This window comes from Astyanax mexicanus, chromosome 9, assembly GCF_023375975.1.
Source record: "Astyanax mexicanus isolate ESR-SI-001 chromosome 9, AstMex3_surface, whole genome shotgun sequence".
In the NCBI taxonomy this organism is placed as follows: Eukaryota; Metazoa; Chordata; class Actinopteri; order Characiformes; family Acestrorhamphidae; genus Astyanax; species Astyanax mexicanus.
In genome coordinates this window covers 46367501-46387591 of record NC_064416.1, presented here as the reverse complement: position 1 = coordinate 46387591, position 20091 = coordinate 46367501, and the positions used below count along the sequence as shown (strand labels likewise).

At 36.8% G+C, this 20091-nt stretch overlaps 1 protein-coding gene across 15 annotated transcripts in view; it reads right to left on the bottom strand.

Annotated features, from left to right (window-relative positions):
• The window catches only part of LOC103022324 (ryanodine receptor 1), a 175025-nt gene that overhangs the window by 101155 nt on the left and 53779 nt on the right, over positions 1-20091 (bottom strand). For all 15 annotated transcript variants that reach the window (XM_049483340.1, XM_049483345.1, XM_049483348.1 and 12 more), the window contains 14 exons: positions 17158-17293; positions 15790-15885; positions 14255-14373; positions 13399-13532; positions 10268-10509; positions 9371-9563; positions 8563-8779; positions 7587-7691; positions 5622-5725; positions 5121-5204; positions 4310-4469; positions 2900-3047; positions 2541-2746; positions 1264-1438 (listed from right to left, as the gene is read on the bottom strand). In XM_049483340.1, the coding sequence (XP_049339297.1) occupies positions 1264-1438; positions 2541-2746; positions 2900-3047; positions 4310-4469; positions 5121-5204; positions 5622-5725; positions 7587-7691; positions 8563-8779; positions 9371-9563; positions 10268-10509; positions 13399-13532; positions 14255-14373; positions 15790-15885; positions 17158-17293 (2119 nt within the window). The remainder of the gene's footprint in view (positions 1-1263; positions 1439-2540; positions 2747-2899; positions 3048-4309; positions 4470-5120; positions 5205-5621; positions 5726-7586; positions 7692-8562; positions 8780-9370; positions 9564-10267; positions 10510-13398; positions 13533-14254; positions 14374-15789; positions 15886-17157; positions 17294-20091) is intronic.

Sequence of the window (20091 nt, the reverse complement as noted above, 5' to 3'; positions counted from 1 at the left end):
ATTTTCTTTTTGTTAACCAAACCATTTACTTTTTAACCAAATCTGGGTCTCAAGTACTTTATACATGTCTGTTAGTATGTGTGATGATGGTGTTTGATGTGCGGGTCTGAAGAATGTTTGAATTGGTTACAAAAATTCTTTAAATCCATTATTACAAGTTCATTGGACCACAGTTTTGTTCACAGATATTTTTCATTTTTAGCATCTTCCAACATCTTCTCTTTAATTCTTCAGAACCAATTCACTCACTCACTAGGAATTTAACAATGAAAATATATCTCAATCCATGTGAACGGTCTGATCCACTTTTTTGGCGCTGCTATTATCATAAAACCACACTCTTTATGCTTTATGCTGTTACTGTCTTACACTTTTTTTTAATAATTTTTTTTTTTTAAATTTTCCCATTTTCTCCCCAATTTACACGGCCAATTACCCAACCCACTCATTAGGACTCCCCCTTTCACTAGTAATACCCCAACACACCAGGAGGGTGAAGACTAACACATGCTTCCTCTGATACATGTGAAGTCAGACTCCGCCTCTTTTCGAGCTGCTGCTGATGCAGCATTACTGAGTAGCATCACAGCGCTAACGCTCGGAGGAAAGTGCAGCAACTCGGTTCTGATATATCAGCTCACAGACGCCCTGTGCTGTGGACATCACCCTTTAGTGATGTGGGGAGAGAACGCCATCTACCCACCCAGAGAGAGGAGGGCCAATTTTGCTCCCTCTGAGCACCGGCAGCTTGATGGCAAAGTTTTGTTTCACAGACAAACTTAATTGCCGACCCCTGCTTTAGAAGAACACATTTCAGCTATTAACAGAAGAAAAATATGGTTTAGGGTTTAGCGGCTCTTTAAAGCCAGTGTGCTAGACTAGTACTGTCTGTATGTGTGTCAAACATTAGCTGTGCTTCCACTAGTTTTATCTCATCCAAAAAATAGGTTTAAAATGAAAGTAACACACCTATACCCAGTACAAAAAAGTTTGTGTGTCATATTTGAACGTAAATTCAGAGCAGATGAATCTGGTGATTTTAGCTAGGAGTTTGTTGCATCCTCTTTTAGCTCGCATGGATGGATTAGCTCGAAAAAAACTACATAACACCTTTAGAACAAATATATTAGGTTTTTCAGGGATGGTTCAAAATCAAATTGGTGCCATTAATGAGAATGTTTTGTCCCCTCTCCACTCTACTGCTTTTAATTTAAAGAAAAATCTTAAAGACTTCTGCTCTAAGTAAGAAGGAAGCTCACTCACCATCTCCAATCTCAATGTCTTTAAAGGCCATTTCTGACCCAGAGTCACTAATCAGCATCTCCCCATTCAGAGTGAACATGATGTTCATCTCTACGAGGTCGATCATACAGCCCACGACATCCCCCGACTGCCACTGCCGGCCAAACGGCTCGTTTCCAATGTGCCAGCGCTGAGCCTGGAGATAGATCAACCACATAACACCATAAATCATTCAGTCCATCATTACTGAAACAGCTCTACCATATAATTTCAGCATTGATGCACAACATCATGTGTAGAATAATGTGTTTACCATCATTACTAAGTGCAACATAATTACCTACTAACTGTTTATTTGCCTTTGATTTACTGTTAAACCAGGCTTCCTCTAATCTTAGTTTCAGTGTATTATATTGTCCTGTAGTGCTGGGCAGTATGACTTTTTATTTTTTTATTTATTTGTGTATTTTCTTTTTGCATGACTAAGCTTTTATACAGGTTTGTGACTTACTGTACCATTATGGGTACATAACACTAAGGTTTTACATTAAGGCTTTGATTAGAATTGGGTTTACTTTTTCCCTCAAAATTATACACAATATTAAAAAAAAAAACTTTAATAGCAGAAAAACAGTTGAAGAATGTAAATAATGGATCTTAAAAAGAGAAGCGCCAACAAATACTTAAAATGTAAGTATTCAAAGAGATATTTCTCAAAAGCTCTTTTGCACAAGCAAGACACAAGTTTAATATCAACGTATAATATGTTATTCTTGAAGCCATTAGAGGCATTATAGTATTACAATCATCCGCAATTATCTTCGTTCTCTAGTTTATAAGCTTGTCTGGGGGATGAGAGGAACTTTTCTCAGAGCTGTGGATTGATTGCACAATTCCATTTGTTTCTTTTCTGAGTGAATAATTGCTGTTTGCTGTTGTTTTTCTATTTTAATCAGATAAAACCACTCATACAATGAGGAACAGCAGCAGGAGCTCTTCAGATAAAGTTATGTTTTTATTTTTCTCCAGGTTTTAATTTCCCCTCTGGTATATCATATGAACTGGTATACCGCCCAGCACTATACTCTTGTATTTTCTGTAAATATAGATTTTTATTTATAATTTGTATATTTCATCACAGTTCTGCTGTCTGCTGTCACATAGCATTTTTTTCCGCTGCAGGATTAAAAACTGATGGTCTCATCATTATTATAGCTAATGCACTTTTTCATGTACTGGCACCATTTATAGGGTAAAGATTTCACTGTGTGTGAAGTATATTCTGCAGGCAGACCCACCCTGTTTCCATTAAAGACGTAGGCCAACTCGTCGGCTCCCAGTTCGGTTCCTGCTCGCACGTTGGGCCGAGCCCAGCCCACCCTCATCTCTCCAGTGGTCACCGCTTCAAACTCAAAGTACCACTTTCCTGAGGTCACAGCGTACTGCTTCTCAGCCCTGAAGATGCGCACCTTATCTCCCCGGGTGTTGTCCAACGCATGACCACCTGCAGGTGAGAAGGGTAAGGTGTGTGGAAAAGGAAACAGAAGAGCAGCAGAAGAAAAAGCACCTGGGCTGAAGACACTTCTAACAGTTAAAAGATGAGAATTAAACAGGAACTGCATAGGAAGTTCTCAGTGATCACAATACTAGCACTCACTGCTCTCCTGGTCTGGGGGCTCGATGTTGTATCCATAGCCAATGAGGGTGCGCACAGCGTTGTTCACACTGTCACGGTTCGTTTTCTTGGTTCTCTCGTCCAGCAGGTTATACGGGACCAGACGAGGGTTGCGCTTATTCATGATGTCCTGAAGAAGAGAAAAGGATGATTTAGGATGAGAAAAATAGATTAAGACTGAGATAGATCTGAGCTAAAAACCTCCAGGGCCCCATTTTAGTGATCTATACTGGCAAACGATAGGATTTCTGCTCTTGGTCATGAATATTCATCCATGCAAACATATCGCTTCTGATTAGCTAACAGCACTGCAACACCAGGAGGAAGTGAGACGGACAACAGCTAGAAACGTTTTCAAATAAAGACATGTTTACACTAATAACAATCTTTGCAATGTCATATGTTACATCACAACATGTGTACTTCCCTGCTAAGTGCAGTTCAGCCACTGACCTAGTCTTAGAGTCTGTAAAACACCAAATCCACCGGACATCCTATGTAAACCTATAGTTATCATACAGGTCCACAATTTTTACTTTTAACTAGAGTACATAGAACTGTTCTACACCCACACCTACCTATCTCAATTGTACTTCACTGGTGGTGTTCCATAGACAAATTCTAACCCTTTGTTCCTTAGTTCTGAATTACTGGGAAAAGCATTTATATAACACTGATGTGATATTTGCACAAACAACATAGGAACAAACTGCCATGTTGTTCCTAGCGCTGTTAGCTTCTATCTGACAAAACATTGTCGCAGACCGGCTTCAGCTCTGTCTGTGGGTTGACATAGACACAGTGCTTTTCCTGATCGACTCGTTTTTCTAAATATTTTTCTTTTACTAGCTGCTGCAGACAATGGAGTTTGAGGAAGAGTTTCATATGCAGCATCATATACAACTCAGAGAAACCTGTAGTATTTCACAAAGAACAAGAAAAAGGAAACTGACCTGCTTGTTCACGCTGTAAACAGCAAATGGTATTTTATTCAGTAATCTGTTTATTGTTGATGTAAAAGGTGGGTATGGGTACTGGAGCATATACTTGGGTATGTAAGGAGAGCGGGCATAACCAAGATAAGAATGAACGTCTGACAGTTCACTGCTGTCAGGGTTTTACTCAATCAGTGGAGCACTTGTGTTTTTTCCCGCTGCCAAGATAGCAATACGACAGAAATTTAACACACCTCACTTCTAGACCACCACACCTATCAGCTTAGATATATTCAGAAGATCAGGCGCTATTTAAGTGTGCTGGCAGAAAGTGTGAAATAGACTGTTGATGGGGTGTGAGGTAGCAATGAGCATTGCAACACGCTTTGCAATAGGGCCCCTAGCATCAGGTGTCTACGGTAGTCTTCTAGCATCTAAATCTCTGAAAACAAAGTACCTGTACAATGCTGTAGGTCCAACCTTGCCTCACTCGGTCTCGAGCCCACACATTGTGACCATTTTCTGCCAGCTTCTCAACCAGCTGGTTCTGGTTGGGTGTGAGTTTTACATGGCTGAGATCCAGAGGGGCTGGCTTATACCCGCTGGTCATCACATACCTGAAAACGAGAGATAGATAGAGATTGAGAATCTCAAGAAAAATAATGTCAAAAAGTAAATCAGCTGAAGTATAGTACCAGTCAAAGTTTGGATACAACTTCTAATTCCAATGTTTCTTCATTTAATTTATTTTCTACAGTGTAGATTAATAATAACACATTACATTAAAAGTGTAAAAAAGTGTAAAAACGTCCTCCACATGAATCCCCTGATCTAAACCTGATGATATGAGATGGTGATTTGAGGTGATTTAATTGGGATGAGCTGGAGCTTCACAGCGTGAAGGAAAAGCAGAAACTATTGTTCAGCACCTCCAGGAACTCCTTCCTTCAAGATGCTGAGAAAACTATTCCAGGTGACTCTCCCTCATGAAGACACTGAGATTAAAATAGAGATTATAATAGAGTCTGCAGATCTGTCCTCCAAGACACATGTGATACTTAGAAGAATCTAAAGTATAAAACACATATTCTGGTTTGTTTAAGAATTTTTATTTACAGAATAATTCTGCATGTGTTCCTGTATAGCTTAAATATAGTCTTCAATATTAAATTTACAATGTAAAAGAAGGGAGAGAAGAGGTGTGTCCAAATGTTTGGTTGGTACTGTAGGTCTTTGTTCATGTTATTAACAGGGTTTAAAATACTCACGTTTTGGGCAGTTTGATCTTTTTCAGGTTTTCTTCTGCTTTTTCATCCCCCATACCCACATGGCAGCCCAGAGCCAGGAGTGTTCTAGGAGGATCACAAAAACACAAGTAGGTCAAAACGCACAAACACATTTGTGAAAAAAAAAATCCATTCATCTGACCATATAGACCAGGGGTCGGCATGAAACATCTGGGCTGTGAGGATGTTTGAATTATAATGTACAATAATGAAAAATCAATAATAAAATGCTTCTCTGCTTCTCCTTTCTTCTTGGCTTTACCTGAGATCAACTGTTCTGCTATTGGGTTCAACAACCCTCTGGGCTGAAGAGCTACTAGTCTATAGCACTCCATCCCATTACACTTCATTTTACAAAACAGATTGGCTTGGAAATCTGTTTTTCCAATGGCTTGGAAAATATCTGGCCCATGGCCAAACTTAATTGCCGACCCCTCATGTAGATATAAGTAATTTTGGGAGCGGATGAGAACCTTCACTCACTTTAAAGTCTCTCCAGACATCTGGAGGTTGTAGTTTCTTTCTGGTTCTGGCAGGCTCTGGAAGTCCACCAGGCATGGGTGTAGTTTCTTATTATCATCTCGGAACTGAGAACATAAGAGGACATGGTTTCAGATCTACAGTTAAAAGTAGTTAAAGTAGTCTCACTGTTTATCATTAAATTATTTATATTTATTATCAAATTATTTATATTTGCCAAATTCCAGAATAATGAGAAAGAGAAAAAAAAATGATGGCGTTTTTATTACTTTCATTAGTATTTGGTACTACTGCTATTAAAATGTATTACTTGGGTCAAACATTTTGGATATCCTTTCACAAGCTTCTCACAAAATGTTGGGCTCATTCCTCCAGTCAGAACTGGTGTAACTGTTTCTTTTTTTGGAGTGAGCCGCGAGGTATTTTAGAAATATAATAAAAATTCTCCCACTATTAAGCAGGTTTTTTATAACGTGAGATTCAAAGTTTGAGTGCTAGGTGTCGCTATGATGTAAACCCAACCTAAAACGCTTCTCGTCCCCTTTCCTTCCTTCATTATGCCTACATTCAGAGTTGCCAGGTTCATAGTTTTTCCGCCAAATTGATTTTGTTTGAAAATCCAGTCGCAGGTGAAAATTCAGGGGTGGCTGGGTGCGTTTTGTTTTTGGGCTACTTTTAAAAATCACCACAGCCACCAAAAAACAAACAAAAAAAGTCACAATGTAACCAAAAATAACCAGAAGATAAAAAAAAAATGTTAAAAGAGGAGAGAATAGAGAAAGAACAGAAATTAATAAGTAAAACGTCTTTTTTTTACCCTAATTATGTTGCTATTAAATGTTCTTGACTGGAATATAAAACTTTTATAATAAAACACTAATGTTACAATTTTATTAATGACTTTAAGATAAATAATGATAGATAGCAATACTGATAATACATCCCTAATAAACAAAACACTAAGTTTTACACTCATAGTTGTTTTGCCATTTGCTTCAAACACATATTTTGGGCTAGTTTAAGCTTCTGAAAGGGGGATTTAGGCTGATTTTGGGCTGGATATTTTTGTTGGATCTGGCAACCCTGCCCACATTAATGTTCCTGAGCTTTTAGGAAACATTGCAACTCCAAAGAAACGGAAAATTGAAAGCAAATGCAGAAAAGATCAGAGGGAAGTGTGTTTAATGTCTAATATGTCAGGAATTAGTTGCCGTAATGAAGGAGTATAATAATATTAAGAGATGAAATATATCATGAAACAAAACAATAATTTGAAAAATCTTAGTTTACGCAACACAGTCAAAGACATATAAAGATAGTAACTCAAGTAAAATGATGTGTAAATGATAGTAATTAAGCAGTGTTGGGCACGTTACTTTGAAAAAGTAATTATTTATAGTTACTAGTTACTTTTCCAAAAAAGTAACTGAGTTACTAACTGAGTTACTCCACTATAAAAGTAACTAGTTACCAGTAAAAGTAACTTTTGCGTTACTTTTGTGTCACTCGCCCTGTAACCCACCACTCCACCCCCCAGCCCCCACCTTCTCAGAGCGTGTTTCATAAGCCAGATGAATAGAGTGCAGGACAGCAAAGACAACAATCATTGCTTAGGCGTTTTTTCTCATCCTCACCTCCCTTGTGACTCACACACACAACGCACACACACACTTGCGCCTTTGTCTGTATGCACAAAATGGCTATAGTAACATGGTGTTGAAAATGGTAACAGTGTTATAGTTACAGTCAGAGTAATTAGTTACATTACTCTATACTGAAAAAAGTAACACCGTTTATTTCAACACCATCACTGGTAATTAAGAAAATGTATTATTATAACTGGTATATTTCATTTTTTCTTTTATTACAGAGTTTGTGGCCCGTGACTGCACATATATTTCTCCTTGTGGCTCCCAACAAAAACTGTTTGAACACCCCTGGAATAAAAGTTATGCTTATGTCCGTTACCACTCCATAGATCCAGCCCTGCTCGATGCGCGTGACAGCCCACAGCTCATGAATGTTCTCAGCCAGCTTCTCCCTGATTCGCTCCAAATGAGGAGGCAACACGATCTACAGAACACAGAAAGACCATCAGTGTTAAAGAGCAGACAGGAATATATACACAGCAAACAGAGCAAACACTAGCCTTAAATATAAGCTGGTAGATCTTAACGGCAAAAATGGAGATACAATGTTTTGTGTTTTGACTGATCTTGATGAGATTTACAGGACCAGTGAAAAGTCTGGACAAGTCTTCTTATTATTTTTTTCCTACATTGTAAATTAATTCTGAAGTGATACACAATCATGTAGTAACTTAAAAGTCTTAAACCAACCAAAATACTCTGAAGCATTTAGGTGCTCTTATCTGTGGTGTTGTTAACTTGCTGTGGTTTATGAGGCTGGTAACTCTGATTAATTTATCCTGTACAACAGAGGAAACTCTTGCTCTTCCTTTCCTGGGGTGGTCCTGATGAGAGCCAGTTTCATCAACACGTTTTTAATGGTTATTGGACAGCCTTTAAGAATATTGTAAAGGTTCTTGACATTTTTGATTGACTTTAATTTCTTAAAGTATTTAAATACTTATTTAGTTGAGTATTTGTTGCTTCTCATAATCTGGATTAGAACATTACTCAAATATTCACTATTCACTGTATACCTGTAACTCTACCTCTTCACTACTTTACAACTGATGCTCTCAAACACTTTATTAAGAAATTCAAGTTATTTAAAGTTTTTAAAAAGTTCAGCACAGCTGTTAACTGAAAGCCTGAATTCCAGGTGACTCTACCTCAAAAAACTGACTGAGAAAATCCAGCAGAGACGTGCAAAACTGTCATCTAAACAAAAAACAAATATTTTCTGCTTTGTTTAACCCTTTTTTAAACATTTTAAAATAATGGAAAAAACACTACATTTAGGGACCATTATATCTCACCTGAGCAGTGTCTACAGGACAGGGTGTAAATGAGGTGTGTGTGAGGGACTCAACGGGGCCCAGAAAGTTTCGGACTCCGTCAAAGTCATGCTTGTACTCTTTAATAGGCTCAATGCGCATCCTCTCTTTGGGCAGGAGGGCCTCATAGCACGGAGCATAGCCGGGAGGAGGGAGGAACTTAAACTCGCCATGACGACCACCCAGGAGGAAGCGAGCTCTGGTAGATAAAACACACAGTAAATCAGATTAGATTGGACTTAAAGCTCTGGACAAAAAGATAAGAGGCCACTTAAAAATAAAGAGTTTCTTTGATTTTTCCAAACTGAAATCCTCTGAAATATAATCAAGAGGAAGATGGATGATCACAAGCCATCAAACTTAATACTAAACTTCTTGAATTTTTTGCACTAGGAGTGGCATACATTTATCCAAAAGCAGTGTGTAAGACTGCTGGAGGAGAACATGATGCAAAGATGCATAAAAACTGTGATTAAAAATTATTCCACCAAATTTTGACTGATGCATTTGTATTGCTCTAAAAGTTTATTTAAAATTTGGGAGAAATGTTGTCTAAATTTTATAGAATAAAACAACAATGTTCATTTTACTCAGACATAAACCTATAAATAGCAAAATCAGAGAAACTGATTCAGAAACTGAAATAGTTTCTTCATTTTTTCCACAGTTGTATTAGTCTCCAAAGTATCATGAAAGACCCCAACATGGAGACGTTTATAAGCAGTATATTAGAAAACAGTGATGTTTAATTGTAAGCTAGACAGCTAAAGCAGGAAATACAGGTTCTTACTTGACTCCAGCTGAGAAGCTTATAACAGGGAAGAAGAGGCCGTCCAAGTTGAAGTTCTCAAACATGCCCTGAACAGGATGTCCATTAATGCGGAAAGAGATACTGGGCACGCTCAGATCCAAACAGCAGCTCACAACGTCATCTGCTGCCAGGATGTGCTGACTGGGTGATGCTACCTGACGAGGCACATGACCTGAAGACACAAAATTATTATTTATTAGAATGAAACGTGAAAGCAATATATTTATTTTTACAGCAATTTACTATACACATATATAGTTTATATATATGTATAGTGTATATATACATATATATATATATACTGTCTGTAGTAAAGCTGTAGTGCTGGAACAGATTTTGTTATGCACTCTTTACAGCAGCGTTTACACACTTACACACAGCACATTCACACTTTCATCATAATAACTAGAAAAAGACACAGAAACACAGAGTACTCTGTAACTGTATTTCTTTAAAGAAATTACAGATGAAGCCAGAGAGCAGTGAATACTGTGTCATATACAATATTGCTTTCCTATTAGAAAAAATCTTGCAAACTGGAGAAAACTGGGACAGGAAGACGTCTGGCTGACCCACATGGCAACAGCTTTAGCCTTTAGCTTATCTTAACATTCAACAGACTTAATCTCAGTTTCAGCAGTGAAAAAAAGAATGAAATGCCGTAATAAAGTTATTAATAAGAAGAAAAAATAATAAAAGCAGCTTGTCTGGATCATACAGCACTGCTACTGCGCTGCTAAACAATAGGGGTGTTCTAAAACATTGCACCGCTAGCGTATGTAAAAGTGCTGTTAAAATACACATGTAATATAATCTGTAGTAGTTCTGGCCAAGGTGTCATGATCCTATTCACATGTTCTCTCCCCTCCCACTCACCTGACCACAGATGAAGGCCATCAAATCCATATGAATACAGGTCATCTCCAACCCCATTGCCTCCCCAGCCCTCTCCTCCTCCAGGGTACGGGCTGTAGCCCTCAGTCAGAGCCCAGCCAACCCGCAGATGTGATGCCTGGAGTGTCACAAACGGCTCTACGTAGTCCACGATCATCTCGTAGTACCATTTCTTATACTGTGTTGAGCCTTCACACGTCCCCAGGAAGATATTGGGCCTCACACTGTAAAAACAAGAAGATTCAACAACATGTTCAGCCCTCTAGCCGTCTAGTTATTGCTGCTCCAGCTGTTAACACACTGTACACTGCAAAAAATAAAATCTTAGCAAGTGAAATAATCTAGTTTCAAAGCAATAAATCTTATTTCTTGCTCTGATAAGAATTTTTAGTCTTACTAAGCATTGTGTGAATGTAAGATTGTTTTACATATTTTACAAATAATTATCTTATTCAGTCTTACTTAGAATTTTCACCTTATTTTAAGTAATTTGAACTCAAAATAAACACAAAAAGTCAACAGTCAAGTCATTCTGATACTTGTGTAGAAATTTAAGATAGAAAATAAAATATTTTTGCTTGATTTGAGTCTTACCTCACTCATTTTGAGGCTGTCATTGCTTATTTTAAGAATACTTTATAAGAAAATTTTGCTTACTCCATTGGCAGATTTTGTTGCTTAATTTAAGCATTTATGTCTCCGTTTAAATAAATTGTATCTAGTTTTTGCCAATGTATTTTTTGCAGTGTAGTTCTGCATTAGCTTCTGTAAGTTAGCTTCTGTTAGCTTTACGATTCTGACTGAAGCTGTGGCCTTATCTGCCACTGAAACGATAGTGTGGGTGCAGTAGGTGGTGGCAGACAGACTGTCACACCTTGAGATATATTTATAGGAGAAAAAATCTTTATCTCTCTGTATCTCTCTTATATCCATTGTTTTTTCACACTCACACATACGTACCTGAGCACCCTGTCACACTCTGCTACCAGGTGATTCTTACATCCACATGAAAGTCAGGGAGGTGCATTTAAAATCTTTAATTTTCCCCAAAATTGTCAGTGCGCCTTATGTATGAATTCTACCAGCCCGGTATTAAGGAGCAGTAAAGGCACTCCACTGAAGTACAGCATTATACAGGAGTTATACTCCAGTTATACTGGAGTAGTATTAGCATTAGCCGCTATGCATGCTAAAAGCTAGTTCTACAGAGGTGAGTATAATCTGCCTGTAGCCTGCTGCTAACCCTGGCTAGCACTGCTGGAGCAGCATTAGCATTGGCCGCTAACCACAGCGCTAGCTCTTTTGCCATTTAGAGGGGAGTAAATTGGACTGCAGTCTGCTGCTTACTCCGGCTAGCACTGCTGGACCAGCATTAACATTAGCTGCTAACCGCAGCGCTAGCTCTTTTGCCGTTCAGAGGTGAGTACATCGGACAATAATCTGCGTTTTTACCAAGTTAAAACAAACTATGTGGGCTAGCTTGTATTGCCCTGGCTTACCAGAACACTCAGGGCTCCGGAGTGTAGCGCTGTCGGACAGCATTAGCCGCTAATGCTAATGCTCCAGCCTTAGGGCTGGAGAAATTTGAGGATCTAAGCTTACTGTAAATAAACTAAGGAGCTTTACTCGCCCGAATAAATCTGTGTAGATTAACATCCAGCACTTGTTTGACTTTAAAAGAAAGTCTTATTTTTTTAATTATAGTTTTTTTTTATTAGCTTTTAAAGATAATAAAATGATAATAGATGTTTATTTATAGTGTACCTTATAATCTGATGCACCCTAATAGTGCAAAAAATACGATAAGTTGAACTGAATAGATTTTATTGTAATTTTAACGTGAACAGTAGGTGCGTGCCATACTGTATTAGTCATAATTTCAGTATTTTAGTTATTTTTAAAACAATAATAAAAATAAAAAAATCAATGTTACGATATAAAGGTATTCTTGAGTCTCGAGAGCAGTCTAGCAGTCTAATAGTTTGCTATTAAGTTTATGTTTTAGTCCTAATGCTGTCAGCCTGCCCACACTTTGTACTTGTCAATAAAGACTACATTTCCCAGGATACACCTACACCGGACTTCCCTCACTCCACTGATCATGTGACGCTATGGCGTTCCTGCTCTCCGAGCTACTGATTGTTTTACCTGTTCTCCCCTGCATAAATACTACTCAGTTTGTCTTGCTTGAGAATTGAAACTAGTTTTCTAGCTTTTCTACGTACAGCTTTTCTTTGTACAGTATTTGCCTGTTTTCAATCTGTTTTTTGTTTTGTATTACCGATTTTCGCCTTACCCATGTTACTGATCACCTAGTTGCCGATCTGTTTTTTCTCTTCCTCTTTTCCTTTCTCCTTTGTTTTGCTGGATCTATCACGCATGACCCCAGTTTGCCTGACTCTCTCAAAAATACTCTCAAATGTTACGTTGCAATGCCATTTTCACAAAAGGACCCCTAAAATTGTCCAAAGAAACAGGGTTGAATATTATCTGGGGCTGCCCATTTACACATACAGTGTAAAGCACTGGTGGAAACATTTCTTCAGTGAGGCTTAAGAAAGGTTTAAGCAAGTGTTTTTTCTCCAGATTTTAAGGGTAATATCTGGAAACGCTCTGAGTTCCTGTGCACGTGTGAAAGTGTGAAAGCAATTGTAAAGTGCTAAAATATTTTACTGACATTACATTCAGTCTAGTTCTATAGTTTATAATATGTCCATAAATTCACATAAACATAAACTCGCATTCTCTCACTGACAGAGCAGACCACTGATTCTCCACAGGGAGGCGCTAATAGCTCTCAAATAGTTTTTGTGTCAATCAGCAAACAGCAAAACCAGCAGAATTTGATTAATGCATAGTTTTAACCAGTTTTGACTGGTTTTTGGCCACTCATTAGCACTGTGTTGCTGGTGACAGTAGCCTAACACACACACACACAGACACACTTTACAAAAATATTGAATGAGACTGAGAATGAGAATGAGACACAAAGATTATAATTGGTAGATTCAAACCCTTTAATCAGGTGATCAGTTGTTCAAGTGATTTTATTGATAACACAAAATCAACAGTATATTGTGTAAGTAAAAGGTTAGGGGAAAGTAGTGTCTTACCTCGTTACATAGTTTACAATGCTGGTTTGCAGCAGAAGGTCACGACCCGGAAGCAGATTTTCTGTGATAAGATTTTGATTGGACCTCACAGCCACACCGTTACACACACACAGAGAGCGCAGCACGTCCAAAACCTACCGGAGCAAAATGACAAGATCAGACATTTTTACACTGAATCAGCTCTTTTACACCAGAAAAACTCTGGTTCTTTAATCAGTTATTTTCGGGCTTATAAGAACCATGGTACCTGGTGTTTCCACTAGTTTTAAAGGAACTGTGAAAACCTAGTATGAAGAACCTAGTATTCTTCGGTTCTCGCTGCAAAAGAACATTCCCTTTTCTGAAACCTACTTTTGTTGGTGGAAATGCGGCAAACAGTTCGAAATTAGCTTGGCTAACCAGAACTGTGCCGGTTCCAAGTTGGTGGAAAAGCTATAAATGTGTATATAAACTGTGCATATTTCTGCTTTTTCTTGCTGATGAACTTTAAAACACCCGTTACTGGAAAAACTGAATACTCCTAAATTGATCTGGTGTATATGTGTAAGTGTGTGGAATGTATGTAAGTTTGTGTGTTTGTAAATGTATGTATGACTGTGTGCCCAGATATGGTTTGGCACTTTGTCCTGGGTAAATGCTATAATGCCTGATGCGGTCCTCCAGGTGGACGGTCGTTTCCGGTTGAGAGTACGCTGTGTGCAATTGGCTGCCGCTTCTCACCCGTGTGTGGATCAGTGCTGAGTATAAATGGTTGTGTGTAACACGTGTAAATTGTAAAGCGTCCTTGGGTTTTTTTAGAAAGGCGTTATATAATTTGACTCCATTCAATCACTGATCCGCGTCATGATTAGCCCACCTTGTGATTGCGTCCGTGCTTGTCGAGAAGAGAGATGATGGACTTGATGTGGTTTTCTTGGATGATGTTCAGAACTTCAGGACTTTCAATCAAAACGCAGTACAGCACCTCCAGAATGCCTGAAGAGGAAGAAGAAGGGGAAGAACAGAGGAGTAGCAGGGAGGTTAAAAGTGTGCTACACTTGTAGTAGAGGAGAGGAGAGGAGATGAGAAAAGAGTGGAGGCAATGGTTATTAAAGAGAAGCTGAAAGCGGAATTTGTATTTATAACAGTGGTGTAAAAGTGAATCACAGATAGCTATTTTTGAAATCTGAGACGATAAGTATATTTTGTTTCTCTGAGAACATGCTGTACTGTATATTGTTATCAATAAAAAATATGTAAAGTAGTACTATTAATAGAGCTGGACTATATTTCAATATTTTATTGTATTGTGATGCTCTTTCATATTGACAATAATTTGAAAATAATTCAAAAATCTTATTACGGCTTAAAGAACACAGAGAGTGTAAAAAACATGTTTATTTGGATGATTTTCAGCAAAAATATCTATGTATACATATTTTTCTGACTATAAGGCGCACTGGATTAAAGGCGCATTAAGGGACACTAGTAAGGATGCCTACATTGAAGTGAGTAAGGGTGTCGCCATTTTTCCCTTCTAATGGGGAAACTGAGGGAAGCGTATAAATAAACAAAACTGTAATTCTTAAAAATATATTTTTCTTTCAAATAAAATATGGTGCACCTGTTAATCAAATAACATATTTCTCTCTTAAAAATGTTAATTTGTGTGAGCGCATCTGTGTAAAGCGCATCTGTTTATTTGCAGTAACCTTAGATTTCCTTTTTTTTTTTTTTGAGGATGAGTTTTCAGTGAAGTCTCTCCAGCACTAAGGCTGGGTGCAGCATTAGCATTTGGTGCTTTTCTTACCCAAATAAAAAGTTTTAAGGAGAGAAATCAGTGTAGATTAACATCCAGCGCTCGTTTGACTTAAAAATAACATGTTTTTTTTTTTTAGAATTACAGTTTTGTTTACTTAGGTGCATTGTAATCCTGTGCGCCTTATGAAGGAAAATAGACCAAAAAATATACATTTATTGATAGTGCACCTTTTAAGATATGGTGTACCTTATAGTCTGTAAAATACGGTAAACACCTGCTGGAGAGTTTTCATTTGAACCAGGTGTTTATTGAGGTAAAAACGAGATTTTGTGTCAGAATCTGTGTCAGAACTTTGCACAGAGTTTAGATTGTCTGCCCGAGCCCAACCTGATGCCAGACCTGAAATCGAGCGAGTTATTTTTTATCTTGATGTAAACCTTTAGGGGAAATCAGGAGGTACAGGCACCTGAAGTTTGAAATTCTAGTTTTAAAGCTCAGTATTAATGCTCTACTTAAATAATGTGTGTTTTAAATCAGGCTCTGGCTCATAAAGGCAGTTTATGGGGTGGATGGGGTCGGGCTCGGACAGAGTGTGCACAGACTCGGGTCGGATTTTTTGGGCTTGGAAGAGGAAGAAGAATTGTGTGCACCTGAGGAAGCCTCCAGACGATCCAACTTGCTGACCAGCCAGTCCAGATTATCACAGAACAGAGCACAGTTAGAACGGTTCCCTCTGATAAGAGAGGCTGCAGAGAGAAAAAGAGAGAGAGATAGCAAACAATGTTTAACCAGCTTAAAAAAACGCTCACAGTTCATTACACAAACAACACGCAATCATACAAATAGCATCAAATGACATTTCTCACATTACGCTGAAGAGAGATCATTTTAGCGCAGGAATAAACAGACTGCACTATTTAGGAGCAAATATTTAATTGAGTTACATAGCAACCATCTGCCATCTGCATTTCCCCCTCCATTACTGAATTTCTGAAGATATTTTAACAATTAATTAATTGATTTCCAATGTTTTTAATAGTTTACAAATTGGCAACTATACAAGAAAAGTAAAAATCCTTCTTTACTTTAACATTTTGGTTTGAGCACAGTCATTCCAGAGAACACAGTTCCACTGCTCCACAACTCAATACATTACACCAGGCTTTAAGCACAATGCCAACTAGAGGTGTGCTATATCGTATTGTATAATATTGCCAACATTTTTGAATATATACTTTATTTATTTTATACTAATATTTGATCTTATACCCTGAAATATCATGCCCTAATTATCACATCAGGGTAGTTTTTTGCTGTTTTTAGCAAAAATGAATAATTTCCCATGATATATCTACTAGAGACAGATTATATCTGTCCAGAATCGTTAATTAACTTTAATCCTGGATATATGGAGATACTTGGAGTGCATTATTATTATCATGACATTCTGGATCATTAACTTCTGTTACAATCTGATAAAATCCTTGTATTTTTTTAAATCTCAGTTAGGGGTGTGCCATATATTGTATGCAATAATTTAATTGCTGTCATAGTGTATACTTGATTTTTTAAATTTTATTTAGTGATTTGTCATATCGAATCGTTATTGTGAAAATACCATGAAATATCGTGATATTATTTTAGGGCCATATTGCCCACCCCTACTGCCAACTTTTTCATATTTATGTGCTCCAAAGAGACATGCAGTTTTTGTGTACATCTGCACATCTGTGTCAGCAATGGGTGCAACTTAAAGTAGCTGACATCCTCTGAAGCTCTGCGCCATTTAATTGAGAGAATTAATACCTCCCTTTTCTTTGTTTGAGCCGTGCAAGGTGTACTTTTCTCGTTGTTATGATAGCAAAGAAACACTGACTGCCAAAATCGAGCTGCACAGTGTGCAGTTGATGGCTTGTCGACAGATCACCAAAATAGAGCCCTTAGTGTACATGGTTTTTGTGTGACATTTACTGTTTCTAGACTGTATATTTAAATCCACTGAATGGCATCAGGCTCACCCAGCAGTTCATACAGCAAGTTGACTATTTCCTTCCAGGACTCAGCAGCCTCCTCTCCAGCAAACTCAGAGAAGTGTGCAGCAGTGTTGTACACGTTCAGCCTGTCCACGCACTCCAGCACGATGGTGATCATCCCCTACAGCACCATCAGAAATAACCAGAAAACAAACCAGTCAAATGATGCTGTCAAGCTAAATGAATCACATTCATAACGTTTTGTTAAGAAATTATTCTCAATTGTAAAATTGTGTTATAGCTGAGGAGTGAATGAATGAATTAGGGACTGCATAGACTAAAAGCTCCCTATAATGAACATCAGTCAGTAACAGATGCTGTAAATACTGTATATGGGCCATTCCAGCCAATCGATGCCATATCTGTCCCCAGGAAATTACACGTAAAAATGTGCACACAAAATAACTTTTAAATAGATTTTATTATTAAGCATAGTGTCTTGTACATTGACCTTGTACATTTATGTTTTCAAAAAATGCGGCTCGGATGTTTCCGGTTGTATTGTTTACATTCGCCTGTATAGGCAAAACGTACATTTTTTACTAGCGAGAGCTCAAAATGAGTATGAGTGTGAAGTTTTCAAGCCGTTTTCAGCACTGTTGTGTTCCATTTTGCACGGTGTCCGCTACGTTTTATAGAAGCTTTAAGCTTTCATAGCTTCCCTGCTCAGAGTGATCTAATAAACAGTGGCTAATGAACATCAGTCGGGACCACTTTACCATTTCACCGTATGAAAGGTCTGTAGCAAACATTTCATACCAGACTACCTGATTAAACCAAAAACATCAGAAGCTTGGAGACAACTGGCAAAGCATGCAGTGCCACTGCTTTTTAAATGGAATAATTAACGTAACAGCACCAAGGCTCCACGTGTTTGGGAGAGGAGATCAGCTAAAGGTACTTGCCTGAATGAGCCACCAGCTAGCATTTTTATTATTATTATTATTATAGCTAGCATTTTTATTATTATTATTATTATTATTATTATTATTATTATTATTATTATTATTATTATTATAGCTAAATATTATTATTAATATTATTATTATTATTATAGCTAGCATTTTTTTTATTATTATTATTATTATTATTATTATTATTATAGCTAAATATTATTATTATTAATATTATTATTATTATTATAGCTAGCATTTGTATTCTTATTTTTTACTAATATTATAGCTAGCATTTTTATTATTATTATAGCTAGATATTATTATTATTATAGCTAGCATTTGTATTCTTATTTTTTACTATTATTATAGCAAGCATTTTTATTATTATTATTATTATTATTATTATTATAGCTAGATATTATTTTTACTATTTTTATTAACATTATTATAGCTAGCATTTTTATTATTCTTATGGCTAGCATTTTATATATTTATGACGATCATTATAGTTATATTATAGCATTATAGTCATTATAGTTGCTAGCACTTTTATTATTATTAATATTATTATTGCTAGCATGTGTATAATTCTTTTTATAACTATTATTATTTTTACTATCATTTTTATTATAGTTAGCATTATTAGAGCCAGCATTTTTATTATTATAGCAAGAATTTGTCTAATTATTTTTATAATGATTATTATAGTTAGCATTATTATTATTACTAGCATTTTATTAGACTTCCATTTGATAACAGGAGAAACTAACTAACTATCAGTAACGCACCTAGCAAGCTAGTTAGCTATACTAGCTAATGCTGAGCTGTGTGGGCTAACGTAAAATATAAGAAAAAAATCTTCGTAGTGTGTAGGTATATGCGTAGGGTATGATATAGTTTATAGGCATATAGTTTAAAGCCTTTCTCTAGCTTTCTAGTGGTAGGCTTTACTGATCTCCTTGACGTTGAGGTTAATTTTTAGAAGCTCTTGTAAACACCAGCTGAAAATACTGCCATAGCGAGTGTATTGGAAAAGCCAAACAAGAAACGCTGGAGCAGCACTGATGAGAATGCGGAAGTAGTTGTGCAAAGAGCGCATTGAGGAGGTCAATCTCAACACTCAATACTGTTACCCTAAACTAATTAATTAGATCTTTTTTGTTTATTTTTAAATACAAATGTTTGGAAAATTACTATAATGTGCTTAGTGTCCTTATGCTATAAGCATAGCCGCCATTTAGCTATTTTTCATGTTTTGTGTTGCTAATTCTATGCTAAAAACTCATTCCAGTTGCTTTCAGTCCTGTTACTCAAAACATAAAAAGTAACAGGAGTGATTTTTTTTGTCATTAATATTAGTTACTTAAACATGCAGTCAACCATTACTTTAAAATAAAGACTTTCTTGAGAAAAAATAAAAGGAATTAGTGGACTTTTAAACATGCTTTTTAAATGTCACATGAGTTTTGTAAACATCTTTGGATTAGAAACCTTGTAAAAATAAGTAAAGCTGCCTGAGTTTGACCAGTACATGTTTTAAATAGTTAAATATATGTGTTATTAGATTCAGAGGTATAAAAATTAAAAAAGTTTAATTTGAAAGAGTTACAACAAGCAAATGGCACCCATTCGGTGGAATGGCCCAAATCTCTTACTGATTGATGCACTGTGCTGCTTAGATTGAGTCGGTTCTATAAATACTAAAAATATTTAAAATGAATAAAAAATAATTAATATAAAATAAAAACTCATTTAAAACACAATCAAAGGCTATCTAATAGTGTAATTCAGTTTCAGTTAGTTTCAGTTTCAAATAATTGAAACAGCTCCTCAAAACCTCAACCTATACTTTATATTTGACAATATTTGATTAACTTTACAGGTCCTCACTCATCTTAATTTATTTAACTAAACTGAGTTTATATTATTTTTAGCCTTGCGCTGAATTCAGCTCCGCGCTGCGAAAGAGAGAGAGTCAGAGAGAGAGAGAGAGCAAGAGAGAGAGAGAGAGAGAGAGAGAGAG